At 38.4% G+C, this 23,131-nt stretch overlaps 1 protein-coding gene across 1 annotated transcript in view; it reads left to right on the top strand.

Moving 5' to 3' along the window:
* The window catches only part of GLT1D1 (glycosyltransferase 1 domain containing 1), a 67,721-nt gene extending 45,321 nt beyond the window's left edge, over positions 1-22,400 (top strand). Inside the window, exons 9-12 of the mRNA XM_082773840.1 lie at positions 464-507; positions 1,964-2,084; positions 9,303-9,401; positions 20,959-22,400. Of these exons, the coding sequence (XP_082629966.1) occupies positions 464-507; positions 1,964-2,084; positions 9,303-9,401; positions 20,959-21,105 (411 nt within the window). The 3' untranslated portion in view covers positions 21,106-22,400. The remainder of the gene's footprint in view (positions 1-463; positions 508-1,963; positions 2,085-9,302; positions 9,402-20,958) is intronic.
* Positions 22,401-23,131: the final 731 nt, after the last annotated feature.

The raw sequence follows: 23,131 nt of genomic DNA, 5'->3' as shown, positions 1-23,131 counted from the left end.
GTGCTCCTCACATAGGCAGTAAGTTGTCAAATCCATCATTTGAATCACGTTAGCCTTTGCAAAGTCTTCTGAAAGCAGTCATTCATGTTAAATAGATCTACCTCTAATTAGAACCTGCAGCCAGAGGGGGATGTCAGGGGAGAAGAAACAGAACCTCCCCTTTTGACAGCAGCTCCACTGCATCAGGTTAGTCACTGAAACTGAGACTGGGGTAGTCAATTCTCTCTGCTGTGCTGTGCACTCACACCCATAGCTGGGTATTCTAAGAGTCAGACTTCACAAGAGCATTTGTCTGAAGAGTCAAGTGTAACTCCACCAAGTTACTGATCTTTGTTATGATTTTGAAGCTCAGCACACTCATACATTTTATTAAAAAATGTACTAAAAATTATTTTTCTTTTCTTGATATTTCAAATGTAGTGCTGCAGTACTGCCCTTTACCTGTGTGTATATTCCTTTCTAGGTTGATCCACTTTTTACAAATGAAGTTAAAGAAAAAGTTAAGAGGTAAGAATTAATGTTAAGCCTTTTATCTGCTCCAAATGAAAGCAGCTGGCCGGGTAGCTTTTTAAGATCATGTGCATAAATGCTTTTTTTTATATATAAATGGTCATACATTCAAACTCTCTGTATGACTAACAAATGTATTTGGATTATTTGGCATGTGATATTCTCAGACCAGCTATTCTACATACTTTAAATTTTAGATTAGCCAGTAGATCTCTTCACGTTTTATGTTAAGTCACATCTGACTTAGGATCAGGTATGATTCATATTTATTACTTTTTTATGTATTTTCATTGTTTCTTTCATCTTGACTTCAGCAAGATGTTGCATCCTGTTGGTGGGTGAATGAGTACGTAGACAAGATAACTATGTGTAGCTTTTTTCTGTCCCTCCTTTATGAGTTTCCTGACTGGAAGGTATAAATTTTAGAGAACAGAGATATTTCTTTTTTTGACTACAAAACCTAGAATTTTCTGGCTAGAACAGAACAAACATATTATCTCAGATTGATAATATCAGCTATATGCCTGAGTTAAAATCCGCATAAAGTATCTGTTTTGCAGACAGATAATTTTTTTATCAGGTTATTTATTGGAAACGTGTTTCCTGTAATCATGCATTAATACTTCCCCTAATATAGTTATTTATCTCTGCAGAAGCTGGATGTTACTGCACAATCAGAACATCAATTTCTAACAAAGTCTAGTTGATGGGGGGGAGGAGGCCAGTGTTAGGGTCAAATGCTTTTCCATCTGGCTTTGTGATCTCATGTCAAGGATAAAGAGGCAGGAGTGGACTCATCAACAGGAGGAGATGCTGGCTCTTTGAAAAAAAATTCTAAAGGTCCCACCCACTTCATTTAAGACTGAACACCTCATTACCCTATTATTCCATTCTGCACCCTTGATTTGATTGACTTTGCTTAAACTGGGGAAGATGACAACAGGAAGAATGTAAACATTCAGAAGAGAAAAGTGTTATTCCTAAAAGAAGAAGCAGATGATATGTTTTAGAACCTCGATCCATCCCAAAAAGCCAACATCTGAAAAGTCAACATTTTCTGCAGCTGACCATTCAGACCGTTGTGCTCCCTTTCCCTATGTTTCTCAAAAGTCACCATCAAACTCAGCTCCTTCATCTGTGAGACTGACTGATTGTGGTTAACAGAGCCTGGTGTTAAGTGATTGGTTCTAAAACTCCAGAAGAACAGACAGTGAAGTGGTAGGTAGCAAGATATACCCGTTTATAATTGCAGTTATAAATTTATAGAAATATATGCATTTATAGAAAGCTAACAAAAACATGGCAAAGTGGTTTGCCCATGGGAAAGCAATTGTTAACATCAGAACCATGCCTGAACTTCTCTGACCATCTTTCATCATTGTTTTCGGTTTTAGGAAGAATTCTGAGAGTATGTTCTTAGAAGGTGTCTTAATTGTGTGCATTTTATTTCTAGGGCACCTGGAATACATTTATTACAGGAGATGCCACAGGATGATCTTCATGCTGCTATGCAAAGGTGCTTTGCTGTGGTGAACAGCTCAATTTCAGAGGGGATGTCTGCTGCAATCCTGGAGGTAATTGCGTCTTAGCAATGTTTATCAGTGAGGTTACAGTGAATCTGAAATTGCCTTTTATCACTGGAAATGTGTGTCAACATTTTATGTCCATGTTTCAAAGCTAGTGAAGACAAAACTAAACTATTTCTTTTTGCAAGTGTCATTAATTAAGATTTTTATCCCTTCAACTGACAGATTTTTATGGTTTGTCTAATTTTTTTAAGGACTGAATGTAATTTTATCAATCCTGTTAAATTAACAATACAGATGTGAGATACGAGAATCATTCTGATTTACTAAGGATGTCACTATTTTTGATAAAACATCCACTTCGCTACAATGTTGCTAGAATAGACTTTCATTTATTTTTACATCCTTTCAAAAAGCAATCTAAGAGCTTTATTTGGTTATTTAATTATGAAATGATTAATGAATGAATGACATGCTCATTTAATTTTTTGTGCCAACAGTATTGAAAATTAATAACCAGGTTTCATACTTGTCAAAGTAGGACCCTGCTTAGTATCAATGGATTCCAGGATCATAATAAATATATGTAAAGTGGAAGTTCTTTGGTTGGATGCTTTTTACTTTCTTTTTTCTTTGTGGCTGCTGAATCATGATCTCAGATGATCACAGAAAGTATTATACAATTTGTGTTAATTAATTGCATTTTGCTGTTTGTAATGAGTAATCACACATTTCATTTCCAGCATGCTTTTCATCCACACATCCTAAAGTTGTTCATAAGTAAGAACTAAGTGAACATGGTGAGAATTAGGAAAATCAGGTGATGGTAAGATAGCAAATTTGTATTTTCTTTCTGAGAAGAGATCACAGAGGTGAAACCAGATGCTTCTTCAGAGCAACAATGCTATCTATATAAACAAAAACTACTACAGATTGTGACATTTCCAAATTTATCAGTGTGGCAGTAGCTGAGATTAAATGGAGTGTATTAACACAGTACACACAACCAAGTCAGTGACTCAGAGAAGTAACTGTTAAGTACCTGTCACCTCCTTCCAGCCAGCTACATGTTCTCTTCAGGAGCACTCACAGAACAGTTGACCAAAAATAAATCTGATTTACTTCCTGAGAATGTCAGTGAGTTAGAGAAGAAAATAAATAAATAAATAAATAAATAATAATAATAATAATTGGTTGGCTGCTATTATTATTATTATTATTAATTATTATATTATATTATATTATTATAATAAAATAATAATGATTATTAACGATCATTTTATTATTATATATTATAATATTATACTTATTATTATTAATAATAATGATGATTAATAATAATAAAAAGCAAAACAGAGAGACTGTTAAAAGACAAGGCAACAGAAGTGCAAGTGTGCTTGGCCTGGTACAAACTGTTACGAAAACGCAGGACTGATGAGTCAATTAGAATAATTTTCTGCAAAATATTGTGGAATCCAATCAGATTTGAGCAGTTAAAAGGCAATTTCCTCAGCTTTTATCAGGGAAGGGAGCAATCCTGCACATACAGTGTCTTAACAAATATGTAGTAACTCTAAGCAAAATGATAATTCCAGTTTACTTCAAAGGTAATGTTAAGCCTGCTTCAGGGATTACTGATTTTTGCTTTCCTCTACATATGAGCTTCTGAGCCGTCACAGTTCACATTTTACCACTACTCATTTCATTTTACACTGGTACACCAGGATTGCTGAAATTTCATAGTTTCTTTAGTATCTCTAGTAAGACACATCTAGCTCTTCTGTGGTGCTGCCTCTTAATCTGCTCCCTCGGTGCTAGTGCTTGTGTGGAGGTGCTCCTGAGAGTTTTGCTCTCCCAGTCCCAAAGTGAGTTCAGAAAAATGGGGCTGTTGATGAGTGAGATAGTTGCTGTTGGTAGCTGCTTACCTTTTGTATTAGCTCTTATGTTGCTACACCTTCCTCTATGTAGTTATGTGAGAATTATTATAAAGAACCACAAAAAGGCTACATATTCTTGTTTGGAAATTATGATCCTGTGCAGGGAGATCTTCACAGGGAGAAAAATAAATCTATGACAGGTATAACCCTCTTTCCACCAGCCTCTGTCCTATATTAGCCTTGTTGTTGAAGAGTGGAGGAAGGGTAACCTAATCTCTGAACTGATAACTCATAGCTTGGAGTTTATCATGGAAGTCATATAACAGCAATAAAAAGAGCTGGCATACTTTCAGAAGCCTGAGCATGCTAGTTTGGGTGCATATCAGATACAAGTGAATGAATTACCAATTGCAGGCACAAACTGCAATCTTGCATTATAGGAAGGAAAGTCTAATAGGTATGGCACAGGTGGTGTGAGACAACAGCTCTGGTCTCAGTTGAGTCGGGATTTTTGCATGTGACCTTGGACGGATCAGTTGATTGGTCCTTTATCCACATTTTCACTTAGAAAATATGGATACTTTCTCACATGGCAGATAAAAAAAAAAACATTTTTGATTCTGAGCTGTTCAAATATTGCAATAAGGAATGAATGTGTGTCCTCTGGGCCATTGACTATTGGTTAAACCCTGTAAAATTAGGAGGAAGCTTAGTCTAGATTACAGTGTCAGAGTTGTTCCCATCATCTCATAAAGCAGAATTAGATCTTTAGTTACTTCTTAAGAAACTACCTGAAGCATGCCCTTTTTAGTTCCTCAGATTCATTTGAATGCTTCTTCTAAAGTGATAAGGTTTTTGATACTGTATGTCTGTTTACTAGACAGTTGTACAGTAGGATTTGATGACTTGCTTATGAAATATCCTACTGTAAATATCTCTCCCTCTCAGAAGAAGTGTCAGTCTAATAAAGTCCCTGCTGGAGATGGTTAACAGTAGGAAGGGCCATCTGCTAAGATCTTGTTAAATTAATAAGGCAGAAAACTATGTGAAAAAAACTTTTGTTCATAGGCTGGAAATAACATCTTGCTTGCATTTGGAAATGCAACTCGGATTCTCTTGGAATTTCAAAATTGAACCAGGTCATGAATCTGTAAACAATGAGCACATACATAGCTTGCTTTTAGTATGAGAAGAATATATAATAGATAAATCAGGTAAATATATAATCATATCTATTTCAAACCTGCTTTAAGGTATGAAAGAACTAGAAACTGTAGCTAATTACTTTGTCATCTAGTACTGTTATCTCAGAGATTTTGCTGTAACTAATCTGTTTTCTGTCTGGCATTTGAAGAAGAGAAAACAAGCATTAGAGTGAGCATTTGAAATACACCTCAGATCAGAATTCTCGGGAGTTATGCACATTACTGTGCAAGTGCTAGTGAAACAGGCACTAGTGCTTGAAAATTTTGCATATTCTCTATATAGTTGAAAAGCAAAAGATTTGGAGCCCAGCACCACTTCATCAGAATACTTTTTTGTGCTCTCACGTGTTTTCTGACTATTCTAGAAATTATTCAATTACTATGCCTTCACATATACACATAAAAAGCCAATTAAAAAAAATCTATCATAGGAGAGAAGGATGTCCAGTCTCTATTCTGCTGCAGGGCAAAATCTAGTCTTAAACAACATGTGAAGTACAGGCCTTGTAGTTTGGAATATAAGCCATAGCAAACTACAGAAACGAAAAAGGGATGTTGTGGTGGAGTAAATTTGAAGAGGGGCCACCAAAAAAGATGTATAGTATAGGAGGATGAAAAGAAGGGGCAATCAAAAAGACAAAATAGAACATAAAAACTGTATTGATTCTATAAGCCCCACACTACGGGTTAGAAATGCTTGTTGTATAACTTGATTCCAAAGCTAGAATTTGCACCCAGCACCCTTCTGACATAGCATTAAAATGCATTTGTATTCAGGATAATGTAGTCAAACAGATGGCCAATGGACTAAAATGTTACTTTATTCTATTATTTGTGGAACCTAGGTCAGTAAATTATACGTATTTTCAACAATGCAAATGATTCTTTTTACTGCTTAAAAATAGACTCAGTATCTAAATTAAATTCTAAGTCACTTCATGCAGTAATTATTTACAGCACAGTCCATTTGTTTTAAGGCTGGCTGGTATAAAGCCAGCCCCTCATCATATGTATTGGGCCATCTGTTCTGTCTTTCAGTAGCTATAATTCATTGGTACCTATGTGTTTTGGGGCCTTAAAGTTTTGCAACATAGCAGTTACTGGCCTCAAAGTCGAGACAGAACAAATATCTTTTCCTTTTAAGTCCAGAAATTATGGAAAATTAAATATAAACTTAGTGGCCAGCTTCAGTGAGCCATCAACTACATAGCGTTCAGAAACAGGAGTAACATGTCTTGAGATGAATAAATAAATAAATAAATAAATAGATAGATAAATAAATAATGTTCACTATGGTCTAGTCTACAACGTAGTACAGCGGTACTGTGCAATCCTGTAAAACCACAGCAGGACATACAGTCTAGGACAGAACTGCCATGGGGCACTTGTATTTGACAGTCACTATTGATGGGCAGTTGGCACAGTGTTCGCTATTCACTGTGTCTGATACACTCAAATCCAAACTCCTCTGTGCTTTGTGGATAATTATTGTGGACATAAGTTGTCACACCTGGGGTGGTTGTATAGTGTTATGCGTGTTTTCTTCTTTCATTCTTTCTTTCTCTTTTTATTTAATGGTGCTCTTTCTCTTGAATGGACAATTGATTGTTTGGAAATTGGCCAAGCCAGAAAAACTCTCACAGTTTTGTTTTTTCAAGAAGGAGATACACAGAGGTGAGGAGAAGGCCTTAGGCAGATGACAAATAATGCTGACACACTTCAAAACCACTATTAAGCTCTTGGTTTTCAGTTCAGAAGTTCAAGTAAAATATTTTCATTCCCTGTTCAATGAACATGTTTGAGCGAGATCAACAACAGCCAGCACACTGAATGCAAGGGCATTTAAGCCTGTCAATGGGAAGGGCTGAAAGTCTGTTGAGTCAGAAATTCTGTATCTCCTTGAGAAGATGATGCCAATGGTAACCCCGTGTAAGGCCTACCATTGGGTAATTAAAGCCAAAAGCAACTTCCTCAACCTGCAGATTCAAAACCTGTCAGGCTGAGTGGGACACTGGTATTTAATTTCCTGGGTGAACTTTGCTGTGATATGAACTTTGCTGTGATATGAACTTTGCTATACTGATAAGAAGATACTGTCATCATTTTTTAAAATCTATCTTTGGATAACAGATTTGTTTAACTGTAAAGTCAGAGGAAATGACAATAATGCATGGATGACTGAAAACTATATAATGTCTCACCAAATTACTATTTTTAATAGAAAAACTTATAATTATTTTTAATAGAAAAACTCAACAACTTTATACAGTAAAATTCAGAAATCTGGTCTGTAGTTTTTATACTTTTAATTTATTTAGTCTGGTTTGTGTTCACTTCATTAACCTATTGGCCTGAAGTACCTCGAGCTGACCAAGTAGTTCCTGATACAAAGCGTGGAAAAAGTTATGTCATTAAGGGTTATTATTTTTAGAGCTAACTGCTGCAAAGCAGATGTTTGTGCCAGAAGGAATGTAGAATTTCTGTGTCCAGAGTAAATTCACCTACAGTTGTGATTTACACAGTGTTTCTCATGGAAATTTTAAGCTATTAACACGTTGATTAGTCACAGCATTCCTTCACTGTTCAAAACATAATTGGGTCTATACATGACCAGTCAGGGTATTTTTGTCTCCAGTTTTGTCTAAACAATAAAAAAGCAAAGCGAATTAAATGTTTTGTTTTGTTTTGTTTTGTTTTCCTCTTGTTTTTTTTTTTTTTTTTTCTTGGAGTTTTACTTTCTCTTGTTTTTTTTTTTTGTTTTTTTTTTTTTTTATTTTTTTTTTTTATTTTTTTCCTTGGAGTTTTACTTTCTTGTTTCATAGAGTGAAGGAAAATTGCTCCCCATCCAGGAGCAATTAATGACAGTAATTAAAAAAGCATTCACTCAGAAGTGACAGGGAAACAGTATGAAATGGATTGAAGATTTGGGGGAGAGAATAGCTTTCTGTTTTGACACTGTGATAATTGTGCAATATGAGTTTTTCTAGGTTTACAGTCAATGCATCTCAAGAATCCAAATTCATCAATAGCAATTAAAATTTTAGATCAGGATATGCATGAGTAAGAGCTGCGTGGCCAGGGTTTGCATACTAGGTACTTCAAAATCTAAGCCATATTTTTTAAAGTTGCCTGGCCTTAGGTCTCTTGGAAATGGTTTACTGGCTTTGAACAGATTTTGTGCTGCATCTCTTCTCCTGATCCTGCAGGCAGCCTGAAGTGCTATCAGCTACCTCATACTACCATGTTGAGACCTCCATGCTTCCTTTCCTTTTTTTGTTACTGTATATGCTTACATAAACATATATACATATACATACATTACATAAGTGAATAAATAAATCAAACAACCAGCCCACAGTTTATGTGGAATCAAATTCTACTTCTTCAGATATATCCCTTAGTCCCTGAGGAATCCTATGCCAATAGCTTTGTAGGTAATATGTTTTGAAAGTGTAATGTTCCGAAAGCATAACCTTTTCTCTACCCTCCTTGGGGTAGATTTTTTTTTTATTGTTCACAGACAGAAACTATGTCACTCCATGCTTCCCTATATTCCCTGAACACTCAAAGTCCAAGACTGGCTATAGAGACAGACACTGTCAAAAGCAAAATTCCTTCCAGAGCTTTATATAATGAATAGGACTCAGAGTTGAGGAGAAGGAGCCACTGTGACCTTTGCTCTCATTGGTGCTGCCCACTTCTCTCCAGTTCTGCACATGTAGAAAATATGTGAAAAAATGTGTTTTAATGGAGCAAGAGAACAGATATTCTATGTTGGGTAAAGTTGGCTTTTTGTGCTATAATCTCATCCGTGCATGACAATGGTAGAGTGACAACTCTGTCAAGAACTTCCAATGGGAAACAAACTGCATACTTGAGGAATAAAAGAATAAAAGATGACAAAGCTATCCCTTGACTTTCTGGATTGATTATTGCTTCTGAAAATATTTTCAACATTACAAGACTGATAAAAATGTACAGAAAATATTTCAGCGAAGGTCCATATATGAGTTCAACTTTAGAAATGGTATTTTTCAGCTAAAAGGTTGAAGAGAAAGAAAGGTTGGATTAATTGCTTCTGCTTTTCATTTTAATGTTGTCATCATTAACATCTAAAAATCCCTATATCCTAATAATCCGTATATCCCTATAAACAGTTGTTTCCTTTCTTTGTATTCCTCTAGGCAATGGATTTAGATATTCCAGTGCTGGCAAGGAACATTCCTGGGAATGCAGCAATAATAAAACATAAGGATACAGGACTACTATTTTCAGATCCCCAGGTAACAAAACAACAAAGATTTAAACTAGTTTTCTTTCCCTCCAGAATTTAGGCTGACTTTCCATTACATGCTGGTGTCTCTCTGGAAACTTGGCTTTTAAGCTGAGCAGTTTATCTCAGATTCTGCTTAAACTCTAGGTGTTAGATTGCCTTTCTGGAAGCTTTGCTGTTGTCTCAGTTTCGCAGTTCACTAAACTTTTACTAGGTGTCAGCCTTGCTGAATGTTTGACTAGCCTGTGCTGCTTTAGAGCCTGCCCTCTGAATGGGGCCCTGTTCTCCTCAACTTGTTGCACTTCAGTTTTGAAGGTTCCATAAGCAAACTTTGCAATAAATGTTATGCATCTGTCACATTTCTTTCCAAGCACTAAGTGAAATATGAACTCACATTAGACAACCAGTAGCTGACAAAAAGAAGTGTAAGCCTGAAGTTTTAGACAATGTATTATCTAGCAGTAAGTGTTCATATAAAGCAATATTAACTCAAAGATATTACTTGGTCAGAAAGTAATTAATGACTAAAATTAAGCAATATTTTAAAATAGATTTTCTGGGAAGATAAGTAAGAGTGGGGAGAGGGGGAACACAACACTGCATATGTAAATGCTGCAATTTTTTTATTTTATTTTTTATTTTTTTATTTTCTTGTTGGTTTGTGGCTTTGCTGTTACATATTTGTATATGTTGTGGAAGATGACTTTCAGATGCAGATTCGTTTATGTTTTAGTTCATTCCTTTTTCTTATGTGGTTACCCTGAATATAAAATACTGGAGGAAGTCTATGATAGTTGCTTTTAAAGCCTCTATTCTAAAATATTACACATAGACTTTCTTGTCCTCTTATTTTTTTGAACTTGTCTAAAGACTGACTGTAACATTCTGTTAAAAAAAAAAAAAAAAAAAGATTTTTTTTGTAGTCACTACTTTTGATTATGAAAAGGGAAGGATTATTTTTCATGGGTGAAAATTTTCATGGACTAACACTTTGGGCTTTTGGTTAATGGAAGATAAAGTTGGTTTGTATGAGGAGGAAACATATCCTACATTGCTCTGATGGGATCCTCTACAACTTCAAGAAAGTAGAATTGGACCAGCAAACATCACCTGCAGTGTCTAGTTCTCATCATAAATATGATCTAAGAGGCATTGTTGTGTTGTGTTTTCAATTGGTTTGGTATGTCAGCATATTTTATTATTTATTTAGTACACCTATTTTAATCATTTCCTGCTCTGGTCATACATATCATCATGTATAGAAAACCCATATTTAATTTTCAAACTAGTCATGAACCTATTTTGCAAGAGTTTATTCCTTTTACGATCAATTAACTAACTAACCATGATGGCAGTTAGGGAAGAAAGCATTAAAATAATCAACTTGCTTATTACCATTATTCCATAAAACAGATTTTCCTAGATACCAATTATTAACTAAATCCTTACTGTTTTTATCTAATGCAAGATTAAATAAAATTTACAGGAGCAGTCTATTTGATAATTTTGCAAAGTACAAACTGTATCATATTTATCCAGTTTGTGGAATGTGTGATTAATGTATCCTATTAAGTGGTGTTTAAAGAAGGTGAGTTTTCTCTGTTAGTTTTTGTTGTTCTTTTGTTTGTTTAATGGAAAAAATTCTTGTAGCTCCTTTTTTTTTTTTTTTTTTTTTTTTTTTTTTCCCTAGAATATTCAGTGTTTCCAATGGTTCTATAGAAAGATTTCTTTGTTAACTTATGGAATTTATTTTGCTGGGGAAGCAGTCTCTCTTCTTGAGATAACCCTTGGTAATGGGGTACTTTCAGGGTAGTGGAGGCTGAGATATAAAGCTAATTATAAAATTAGTTGTACATGTGTACATGTATTCCTTGTAAGCAGCCCATTGCCTTCCATATGCTTCTTCAGAACTTTAAGGATATACGACCATGTTGAACTCACACACTGATGTCCCTCCTGATATTAATTCTGATACATTCTGTCTGGTGGTTCCCTCAACATGCTCGTTATATTTGGCTTGGAATTCAGATACATTATTCATTCATACCAGACCCAATTAGTTTCATCATACACCTTTGTAAGAAGTCTCCTCTGTGATCTCAAAGCATCCTACATTCCAACTGTTTGTTTGGAATTTGAGATCAATTAAAAATATGCTATAATTGCCTTATATAGAGGAATGCATAATTTTGAGCACAGTAGTTCCAGTGGTATCAGTTACTGTCACATGGATAAGGACTTTATTTTATTTCAGAGTCACAGACTTTAAATTGAATGCTATTTCTTCCCTGCAACATACTCTTTCTGTTTTGCTGCCAATTATTGCTCCCAGTTTTGCTGTTATTCTGTCCCAGTGGGCCACAAGATCTCTTTTTAGTGAAGATGGTAACTTGCATTAGCATATTAGCTGTCAAGCTCCTAGGTAATATTTGTACTGGAATCACATGTTTGTGCAGTTAGCCTATCTTAGAAAGGAAAGTAATATCTCTTTTTTCTCTGTAAAACAGCAATCGTATATTATATTATAAAAGCCCTTCTATAATTTTTTTGGTGTCAAGTAATGTATCAGAGAGGGTTTTGATGTCGTGGAACTTGAGGCTGGGAATGATAAGGTTGAGTCCCTATGGGTTAAGATCAGCAGGAAGGCCAACAAGGCAAGCATCCTGGTGGGGGTCTGTTATAGACCACCGAACCAGGATGAGGAGACTGATGAGGAGTTCTACAGGCAGGTGGCAGAAGTTGCAAAATCATCAGTGCTTCTTCTCGTGGGGGACTTCAACTTCCCTGACATATAAATATTTTTATAAACGATCTGGATGTAGGAATAGAAGGTATTTTGAGCAAGTTTGCTGATGACACCAAACTTGGAGGAGTTGTGGACTCGAATGAGGGTGTAAAGGCCTTGCAGAGGGATCTGGATAGGTTGGAGAGCTGGGCGATCACCAACCGCATGAAGTTCAATAAGAGCAAGTGCCGGGTCCTGCACCTGGGACGGGGAAACCCTGGCTGCACGTACAGACTGGGCGATGAGACACTGGAGAGCAGCCTAGAAGAGAGGGATCTGGGGGTCGTGGTAGACAGCAAGTTGAATATGAGCCAGCAGTGTGCCCTGGCAGCCAGGAGGGCCAACCGTGTCCTGGGGTGCATCAAGCACGGCATCGCTAGTAGGTCAAGGGAGGTGATTGTCCCGCTCTACTCTGCGCTGGTGCGGCCTCACCTCGAGTACTGTGTGCAGTTCTGGGCACCACAGTATAAAAAGGACATGAAACTGTTGGAGAATGTCCAGAGGAGGGCTACAAAGATGGTGAAAGGCCTGGAGGGGAAGACGTACGAAGAACGGCTGAGGTCACTGGGCCTGTTCAGCCTGGAGAAGAGGAGGCTGAGGGGAGACCTCATCACAGTCTACAACTTCCTCGTAAGGGGGTGTCGAGAGGCAGGAGACCTTTTCTCCATTAACACCAGTGACAGGACCCACGGGAACGGGGTTAAGCTGAGGCAGGGGAAATTTAGGCTGGACGTCAGGAGGGGGTTCTTCACAGAGAGGGTGGTTGCACACTGGAGCAGGCTCCCCAGGGAAGTGGTCACTGCACCGAGCCTGTCTGAATTTAAGAAGAGATTGGACTGTGCACTTAGTCACATGGTCTGAACTTTTGGGTAGACCTGTGCGGTGTCAAGAGTTGGACTTGATGATCCTTAAGGGTCCCTTCCAACTCAGGATATTCTATGATTCTATGATTCTGTGATATCCTAGAAGCACAACACAGCCCAGAGAAAGCACTCTAGGAGGTTTCTGGAAAGTGTGGAAGATCATTTCCTTACGCAGCTGGTTAGTGAGCCTACCAGGGGAGGTGCCCCTCTAGACCTGTTCACAAACAGAGAAGAACTGGTGGGAGATGTGGTGGTTGGGAGCTGTCTTGGGCAGTGACCATGAAATGGTAGAGTTCTCCATTCTTGGCGAAGTCAGAAGGGGAATCAGTAAAACCGCAGTCTTGGACTTCCATAGGGCTGACTTTGAGCTGATCAAGACACTGGTTGGCAGAGTCCCTTGGGAGGTGGTTCTGAAGGGCAGAGGAGTCCAGGAAGGCTGGGCATTCTTCAAGAAGGAAATCTTAATGGCTCAGGAGCAGTCTGTCCCCACATGCCCAAAGACGAGCTGGCGGGGAAGAAGACAGGCCTGGCTGAGCAGAGAGTTGTGGCATAAGCTTAGGAGAAAACAGAGGGTTTATAATCTTTGGAAAACAGGGCGGGTCACTCAGGAGGACTATAAGGATGTTGTGAGGCTGTGCAGGGACAAAATTAGAAAGGCCAAAGCTCATCTGAGGCTCAATCTGACTACTGCCGTTAAAGATAACAAAAAATGTTTTTATAAATACGCCAACACAAAAAGGAGGACTAAGGAGAATCTCCATCTTTTACTGAATGCAGGGGGAAACGTAGTTACAAGAGATGAGGAAAAGGTGGAGGTGCTTAATGCCTTCTTCGCCTCAGTCTTTAGCGGCAAGAGCAGTTGTTCTCTGGATACCCAGCACCCTGAGCTGGTGGAAGGGGATGGGGTGCAGAATGTGGCCCTCATAATCCATGAGGAAATGGTTGGCAACCTGCTACGGCACTTGGATGTGCACAAGTCGATGGGGCCGGATGGCATCCACCCAAGGGTACTGAGAGAACTGGAGGAGGAACTGGCCAAGCCGCTTTCCATCATTTATCGGCAGTCCTGGCTATCAGGGGAGGTCCCAATCGACTGGCGGCTAGCAAACGTGACACCCATCTACAAGAAGGTCCGGAGGGCAGACCCAGGGAACTATAGGCCTGTCAGTTTGACCTCAGTGCCAGGGAAGCTCATGGAGCAGATTATCTTGAGTGTCATCACGTGGCACTTGCAGGGCCACCAGGCGATCAGGCCCAGTCAGCATGGGTTTATGAAAGGCAGGTCTGCTTGACGAACCTGGTCTCCTTCTATGACAAAGTGACACACTGGGTGGATGAGGGAAAGGCTGTGGCTGTGGTCTACCTTGACTTCAGCAAGGCTTTTGACACCGTTCCCCACAACATTCTCCTCAAGAAACAGGCTGCTCGTGTCTTGGACTGGCGTACGCTTCGTTGGGTTAGAAACTGGCTGGATAGCCGGGCCCAAAGAGTTGTGGTGAATGGAGTCAAATCCAGTTGGAGGCTGGTCACTAGTGGTGTCCCCCAGGGCTCGGTACTGGGGCCAGTCCTCTTTAATATGTTTATCAATGATCTGGATGAGGGGATCAAGTGCACCCTCAGTAAGTTTGCAGATGACACCAAGTTAGGTGCGTGTGTCGATGTGCTTGAGGGTAGGAAGGCTCTGCAGGAGGATCTGGAAAGGCTGCACCGATGGGCTGAGGTCAACTGTATGAAGTTCAACAACGCCAAGTGCCGGGTCTTGCACCTGGGGTGCAACAACCCCAAGCAGCGTTACAGTCTGGGAGCTGAGTGGTTGGAAAGCTGCCTGGCGGAGAAGGACCTGGGAGTATTGGTGGATAGTTGGCTGAATATGAGCCAGCAGTGTGCTCAGGTGGCCAAGAAGGCCAACAGCATCCTGGCTTGTATCAGAAGCAGTGTGGCCGGCAGGTCTAGGGAGGTGATTGTCCCCCTGTACTTGGCTCTGGTGAGGCCGCACCTCGAGTACTGTGTTCAGTTTTGGGCCCCTCACTACAATAAGGAGAAGGAGGTGCTTAAGAGAGTCCAGAGAAGGGCAACAAAGCTGGTGAGGGGTCTGGAGAACAGGTCTTATGAGGAGTGGCTGAGGGAGCTGGGATTGGTCAACCTGGAAAAAGGGAGGCTCAGGGGCGACCTTATTGTTCTGTGTAGGTACATTAAAGGAGGCTGTAGCGAGGTGGGGGTTGGTCTGTTCTCCCATGTGCCTGGTGACAGGACAAGGGGGAATGGGCTAAAGTTGCACCAGGGGAGGTTTAGTTTGGATATTAGGAAAAACTTCTTTACCGTAAGGGTTGTTAGGCATTGGAATGGGCTGCCCAGGGAAGTGGTGGAGTCACCATCCCTGGAGGTCTTTAAAAGACATTTAGACATAGACCTTAGTGATATGGGTTAGTGGAGGACTGATTAGTGTTAGGCCAGAGGTTGGACTAGGTGATCTTGGAGGTCTCTTCCAACCTAGATGGTTCCGTGATTCTGTGGTTCTGTGAACTATCAACATTTGTAAATGGGGCAGAAAAATACTTGTTTGCAGAATAATACCCAAACCCAATGCAAAGCTGTTGAGGTACTTTCTTCTTTCATGGATGTAGAATGAATACCAATCATCTTCACTCATGGTTTTTAAGATAAATTAACCATTTACATTTGTTGTTCCTTATCTCCCCAAACCATGTCAAATACAGTTTTTAAATCACTGTATACAGTCTATCGTTTACTTCTCTTTTTCCCCATCCTGAGGTCTGTATCTCCTTTCATCTCCACCTGTGTGGCAATTTGTTAAACTGCTCTGCTCTTCCACTTTCCTGCAGCTTACAACATTCTTTCTCTTTGTTGAGCATTCTCCTTTTCTTAAACTGTGGTAGAAAAAATAAGTTTCATTCACAAACACAAGAATGATCTCTCTTCAGCTGCTTAGTGCTCCATACCTCCATGAGAAAAAAAGAGGCCCTTCAAAAAGAGGTTTCTTATTCTTAGGATGTCAAATCTCAACTTGATAAAATTCTAACTCATAGCATGTTTCATCCTTCTGACCTCTTGTCTGTATCCACCATTTTCTGTAAATCAAAGTGTTTATTCCATTCCACACAGAAACAGGAGTTTAAAGAGACTGACATGTCTATTTTGTCATACAGGTTTGTCCTTTAGTCTCTGGATGAAAGTTTGATCTAAAAGAATACACTGCAAGATGTCCAAGTTTATCCTCAGCAAAGTCAAGTAAAAGAAGGACGAAGTTAAGGTCTGCTCAGCATATGAAATCCATTCTTCTTTTTTAGCCCAAAGCTAAACCAGACCACAATCCAGAAACAAACAGGAAAAAATAAATAATGAAAATCTGGAAGACTCCAAGTGAGTCTATCTGGACTCTGAATGGAGATCCGAATGGAGGCAGTTCATTACACTGAGAATAAGTTCTAGTGTGTTACATATTAGGGAAAATGCTTTTAATGGTATGGAGAGATTAGTACTTTGTTCACGTGGTTGGGAAAGTCTGTTTCTGTCTTGCAGAAGCTTAAGCACCAAATATTTTTAAGAAAATGTAAAAGGAATCTTCACTGTTTCAGATGAAGAGAACCTATTTGGTTGTGATGATATAGACTATATTATAGATCAAGAGTAGAAAATGGTGCTTGTTTTCAAGTTGTACTGGGGAGGGAGTTTTGTAGTATGGTAAGCCTAAATATGAGCCATTGTGTTTGGTTTGTGGGCCGCCTTATCTTTTGAAAGTTAAATTAGAGGGATAGAAATGGACTGTTTCATAACATGTATATCATTTTAAACTGTGAATGTTGTTGGCATTCTTCTTCTATTCTTGATGAAAGAGAGCTTTTGTGGTTTATAGGAAAGTAGGAAATTGTAGTCATCATTAATCATTTCCACAAATGCTGAGGTTTCATGTATGGAAATAGAGAAGGTCTTGCCAATCACTGAAGACAATACTCAGATGGAAACAGCAGTTAAAGTAAAGGTGAAAGCTATGAAACATTTTGTCCTTGATACTACATCATCTGTGCACCTTACTTTTAAATCACATCTTGATCCTGCCATTACTTGAATTTGCAAGTGTATGGAATATATGTCACTGAGTTAATGCAACCTGAAAGAAAAAATGATAAGAGAGAAGAATAGCCAGCTGCTTTGGGGCAAAACCATGTTAAAATGGAAGACACAAAGAGTTACTCAACATCCTAAGGTTCAAAATTATGGGTCCAGCATCTGTGAAATCACACAGAAGGAGCTGAATAAACAGAAGGAAGTAAATAAACTTCAAAGGCATAAAGCAAGGGGCCAAGCACAGACTGAATTTGATTGTGAGCAGGATCCAGAAAGACTACTGCTAGCAGAGAAAACTTTTGAAGTTTTAAGAGAGAAACACAGCTCAGCTGGGTACTGGCAGTGATACACTGAATGCACATTGTTTTCCTCTGCCAAATGTGGGTCAGTGCCATTCCTACCAGGATTTAAAACCAGAATGCTGCTGAAATTTTAGACCTTTGAACCTTGGTTCTGAATAGATTAATTTGCAATGTGTGCAGTGCCAGCAATCACTGTTTACACTCTCCTAGAAATACTGACCCCTTGCCCTGTGAAGTACACAGATGTGCCAGCAAACTTATGAGCTTTGCCTGCCACTAGGTAGGTATGTCGCTAATCTGAGTTGTAGCTGGCATTTGCCTTTCCTAGACTAACTCTCTGCTATTTAAGAATCATGTCCTTTTATCTGCTGAAGCTGATATGAAATGGTTTAATTGCAGAATTACTTTCATTACATAAATAATATATTAACAATGCATCTTATTTTCATCATGTGTGAGCTCTGGCACCAATGAAATTCTCATGGTAATTGAAGGAATATTTGTTCTTCTTTTTCAGTTCACTCATTTTGTTGCTTTATCTTCCAGATAGTGGTATTTCTGGGTTCCTGCAAAATATTATACACAATTTCTTTTAGGTACTATATAAAAAAGCTGACATTTTCTTTAAAGATGATTGGTCAATTTACCAGGAGAAAAATGTACTATGGATGTTTGCTGTTGAAAAATGTCAGTGTTTGAAGTGAAGTGCTACACAAAAAGAGAGCACATATAATATCACTTATGGATGTACATTAGATGATCTTCTCCCCTGTTCTTCTGGGTTGTGTCTAACTACATAAGAGAGTGCGCAAATATTTGTGCAAACATCACTTGCAAAATACAGCATAACTGCTGATTAATACACATTACCGCACTGTAAGTAGTTTGCATATCATAGGCTTCTAGAAAGAAAAATGAAATCCTTGATTTTCTGAACAAGCTCTGAGTACTGAATGCCTGCATTCTGCAAGTGCCCCTGCTTCAGACACACCATGAAATTTTGACTGAAATGCAACTCAGTTGGAGTTAATGATGACACCTGATAAATGAAGTTATTGCTGTCTAAAGCTCACTAACCAAAACTGAGAACAAGCTAAGCCAGATGCTCCAGGAGTACAAGGCAAAACCCAGATAAGTCACAGCAAATCTTCCCATTGGCTTCCAGTCTGATAGTGACTTGTAGGTGGTCACATTTGATTAGTAGAAGTAGGGATAAAGCTGAGAAGTCCTTATTCCCAGTCCCTCAGTATTTTTCCATTTGCTTTTTCTCACTCCTGCAGTTTCTCAGCTTTTATGTTTGGCATTTTCCTGAAATTATCCCCAGCACTAAATATTGTAACTGTGAAGAAGGATCTCATTTCTTCTATCAATTACATGTTTCCAAATTTTTGTCTTCTATATCCACATTTTAAAAGAATGCTAATAGGACTACCTGTCAAGAAATGTTACATTGCTGCTTCTGTTCTTAGGTAATTTACATAAATTATTTTTAAACATTACTTTAAATAAAATCCTCCACAGGAGCATAAAATTAAAGTTGGAATGTAGTTCAGTGCGAACGGTATTTATTACTATGATTAGACAGGCAATTGGATGAAACCAGCATAAGTCATGTAAGACGTTCCCACCTTCCTTGTTCTGTATTCTTGGCAGATATGGAGGAAGGAAATGAACAGATATCTGAAGTCATAGTCCTTGGCTGGATCTGCAGTGTCTGATAGATGTGGCCTCAGGCTGCTCTCTAGACCAGACTCACCTGTCAGAAAACACCTGAATGCCAGATAGTTGCAGATGGAAGGCAGGCTGGTTGATGTGTGTGGCCCTCATGGCTGTTCCAGAGGCCATTCAGCACCGTGTGGACAGAGACAGCATGAGAGAAGAGTTTGGGAATGGAGTGGACAGAGCCTGAAGTTGGGCTGGAGTTCTGCAGCACATCAAAGGGGAGAATGTGTGGTGTGCCATGGTTTTCTAACAGGCATTAGTGAAATGCATTTGGAGTGCAATATGTGCTGAGATCACTGGGCAAGGAGTGGGGCATTTTTGCACCTATTAACCACGCAAGTTGAAAAACATCTCTGCAAAGATTATAAAGTGGTGCTGATTCCATGTAAAATTTGAGGTTAATATGCATGTGTGAAAATCATCTTCGTCTGGTCTTTGCCTTTGTAGGTTTGTAACTGAGGTTACAAATCTTTCAAACAGAACTGACATGTGCATCTCTGACTATTTAAATCTCATGTCGGTGATGCATATATTGATGGTTTGTCTTGTCAGTGAGAGTCAAGGCAGTGATTATAATATGTTCGATGTGATTTCACGTACCAGTGTTTCCCAAGGGTCATGCTATAGTTATGTATTATGCATAGCCATAACTTTCATTACAATAGCAGCATTGATTCTGTGGTAACCAAAGATTTTATATTTATGTATTTGTTTATATAACTGTGCACTTAGGTTTTCAAGTACAGTTTGCTAGTTAACCTAGTGTTGATATAAATGCTGGGGCTATTTATGATGCTTCTTTCATAGCTGATGGTTTGTGTAAATAATATATCCCCTTTCAGCCACCCTTTTTTGTCCCCCGTGTCCTTATGCACCGAACTGCACTACCAATCGTGTAGTAATGTATTACCTTAATTTTCCATTGGCACATTAGCTATCTGCATTTCTGAGCCAAACCAAGACAATATTTTGCAAAGATCTGAGCCCATTTGTAATCAAGCCGAAGTATTGGAAGTTGTCTCTTGATAGAATATTAGATCAGCTGCTCAGAATAGATTAGTTCGGACATCAAATCTCCTTTCATATGTTTGAAGTTCACAAAGTCTCTTCCCTTGAACTAAATTAGAGTGACAGAGGAGCAGACAAAGGAATAGTTGTAATCTGCCAGGTCTAGTATTTTACAAAACACAGTTAATGGAAATTCATATGTGGCTTTTTTTGCAGAGCTTGATGAACTTAGACTGCTGGATCTGTAAATGTCCAGATGCAACAACTCTGGAAAATCATGTTGCTGCATGCCTGCTCTTAACTTTGTACTGTGACTATTTTTATATTTTGGCTATCTTTGTGTAGTGAGTTTTTCAGTTTCACTACAAAATAACTAAACATGTTACGATAGCAATGAGATATAAGCTTAATTGGGCTGAGATTAAATAATCTGATGCCAGCTATCCTCCATGCAGGAAACCAGGTGAATTGTTTAATTTATATCCAGCGTGGCTTTGTAACACTTGGGTAGGCAAACAATTTTTGTGGCATTAAATTCATTGCCTATACTTGTCCTAACACCTATGGGATTTGCCTTTGATTTTAAATGACTTGGTGGGCTGAATAAAAGTTATAATTATTTATTGATCATTGCTTATAAATAAACTATGGTACTTGACCTTGAAAAATGACTTTGAACAGCTCTGTTTATTGGTTCACAGATGAAGTGTTTTACTGTAATCAAGCAACCGGTACAAGTTATTTCAGAATCATGAGAACTTCAAGGAACCTTTAATTTATTATATTCTTTATCTTTTTTAGGAGTTTGTTGTGCTGTCCAAGAGTTTGATGAATGACCCCATTATGGAAAGAGAAATTGTAAAAAGGGCCAAAGACTATGTGAAGAAACATCACTCATGGGAATGTGAAAGAAAAGCCTATCAGACTCTTGTCCTAAAACTCCAGTGAATTGCAGAACTACAGTTGATACCTAGCAATCTGTGTAGAGCGCCTTAATAATGATGAAAACATAATTAGTTTTGTGTTTCTCTGGGTTTCTTTTTAGAAGAGATAGTAAGACATGCATTATTATTCTATTCAAATACACCAACATCATAGGAGTTTCCTGCTACTTCAAACTATCAAATTTATCTAATTCAACACAGCCTCTAGTGTACCAATTCATCACAGACCAGTATCGTTTTGTAAGATTACACAGGAGAAATATACTCCTTGAACAGACACAAATTCTTTGTTGTTGTAAGGCTCAAAGGGAGGATGATTTCTTGTATACAGTGGAGCACTCAACCACAAAGAGCTTATGTTAAACATGATTGTTACATCCTAAGAAAATGCAGTACCATTTTCCTTTCCAATTATACCAATCTGAGTGTATTCGGGTACATGAGACATACATACAAGTTCATAAAACCACATTTAATTACATATACAGAGTACAAAAATGTTAAGATGAAAGCTTTCTTAAAACTAGAAGATGGACATGTCTATTGAGTGCATAAAGATTTGTGGGCCAAAACAGCAAACAGAGTGTTGATGCTTAGAGAAAATGAGAAGTACAGGAAATGTTTAACTGCCCTGGACGTACCTGAATTCCTTTCAGATAAGCTGATATGGATGAACAGTCCTATGCCTGCATTTTTTCTTGGGTCCTGGGAGTAGAGCATGTAGGTTAGCACAGCACTGACAAGCGTACATGGCTTCAGATTCCAGAACTGCACAGCACTGTCCTCGGCAGCAAGAGGTGCTTGCAGGCAGAAATGCTTTGTTATGTAAACTACCTCTTGCAGTTACTTTGGTACCTCAGTGATTTACCCATTTAATAAAAGATTTATGAGAGCTGTAAAATGAAATGAAGGAAAAAAACAAAGGTATTTTCAATTTACTATGTATTTTGGTACTGTTCATTCTCATTTGTGGTTCTCAGTATATATTTTAACATACTGCATCAGGCCATTTTAAAGGGAGACGTATTTGTGCTTGAAGTCCATAATAATAATTTTTGCTAGTGTAATGTTTATGGACATATGCTTGATTTCATAATTGGTCATCAAAGAATTTGTATTTATAGAAAAATGAGTGTCATACTTCTAATTCTTACTGGAAAACTCTATATGCTTTATATAGGCTTGATCCTGCCCCAATGAGAACCAGTGAGTTTTCTGTTGATTTGAGTGGCTATTGAGTCAGACTTTTCTTTGTAATAATGAAGTTCAGTGTGTGTTTTAAGCTTTTGTCTGTGTTTTGGATATTTTGCAATTGTTGAGACAGTAAACAAGAAAGGAATTTGAATATTGTGTATTGATCTCTCTAAAACATATCCACTTCTATTGTAGTGTGCTCAGCCTTGCCTTCAGAAACGTGGGACATCACAACCTCCAAGGGCAAAATGGGCCTAATCTCAAACCTGAGAATTGCTACGTTTCCTTTTAAGCACATTTCTACTAACTATTTTTCATGTCCTTTGACATGCTGAATAGTAAATACACGTGCACTAGTTGTCGGTTTAGAAGCCGCCAGCCAACATCTATCACTGAACCTGCAGCTCCATCTTTCATTTGACATGTCACTCTCTCCATTACCAGAGAGTAGCAGGGCCTCTCATGAGACTGCAGCATCTCTTTTAGCCATAGCAAGCTATGCACTAATGGAGGAACCCGATGACACTTTCAGCATGTTGTATGTGGTAGGGCACATTTATAGGCAATAGCTATAAATGGTCTTTTTTTGTTGTTTTTTAACAAACTGAGCCTACTGCAGGGCATCCTGTTCTTCTCACAACATCTCTCAGACCTCCTCTGCCTGTGTGTCTCTGATACTTTGCTTATTTGGCTTTGATCTATAGGCCTTCCCCAGCCCATTTCCTATAGCGTTTATTGTCCTCTGAGAAATGCAGGTTATTAAAAACAAATAAACAAGTACGTAACACGTGAGATAAATCAGCTATATTTCAAAGCATTGAGCTAATGGTAAATGA

Source organism: Aythya marila (assembly GCF_965140915.1).
Source record: "Aythya marila genome assembly, chromosome: 17".
Classification (NCBI taxonomy): domain Eukaryota; kingdom Metazoa; phylum Chordata; class Aves; order Anseriformes; family Anatidae; genus Aythya; species Aythya marila.
The sequence above is the reverse complement of the archived record's forward strand: the minus strand, read 5'-3'. Positions and strand labels throughout refer to the sequence as shown.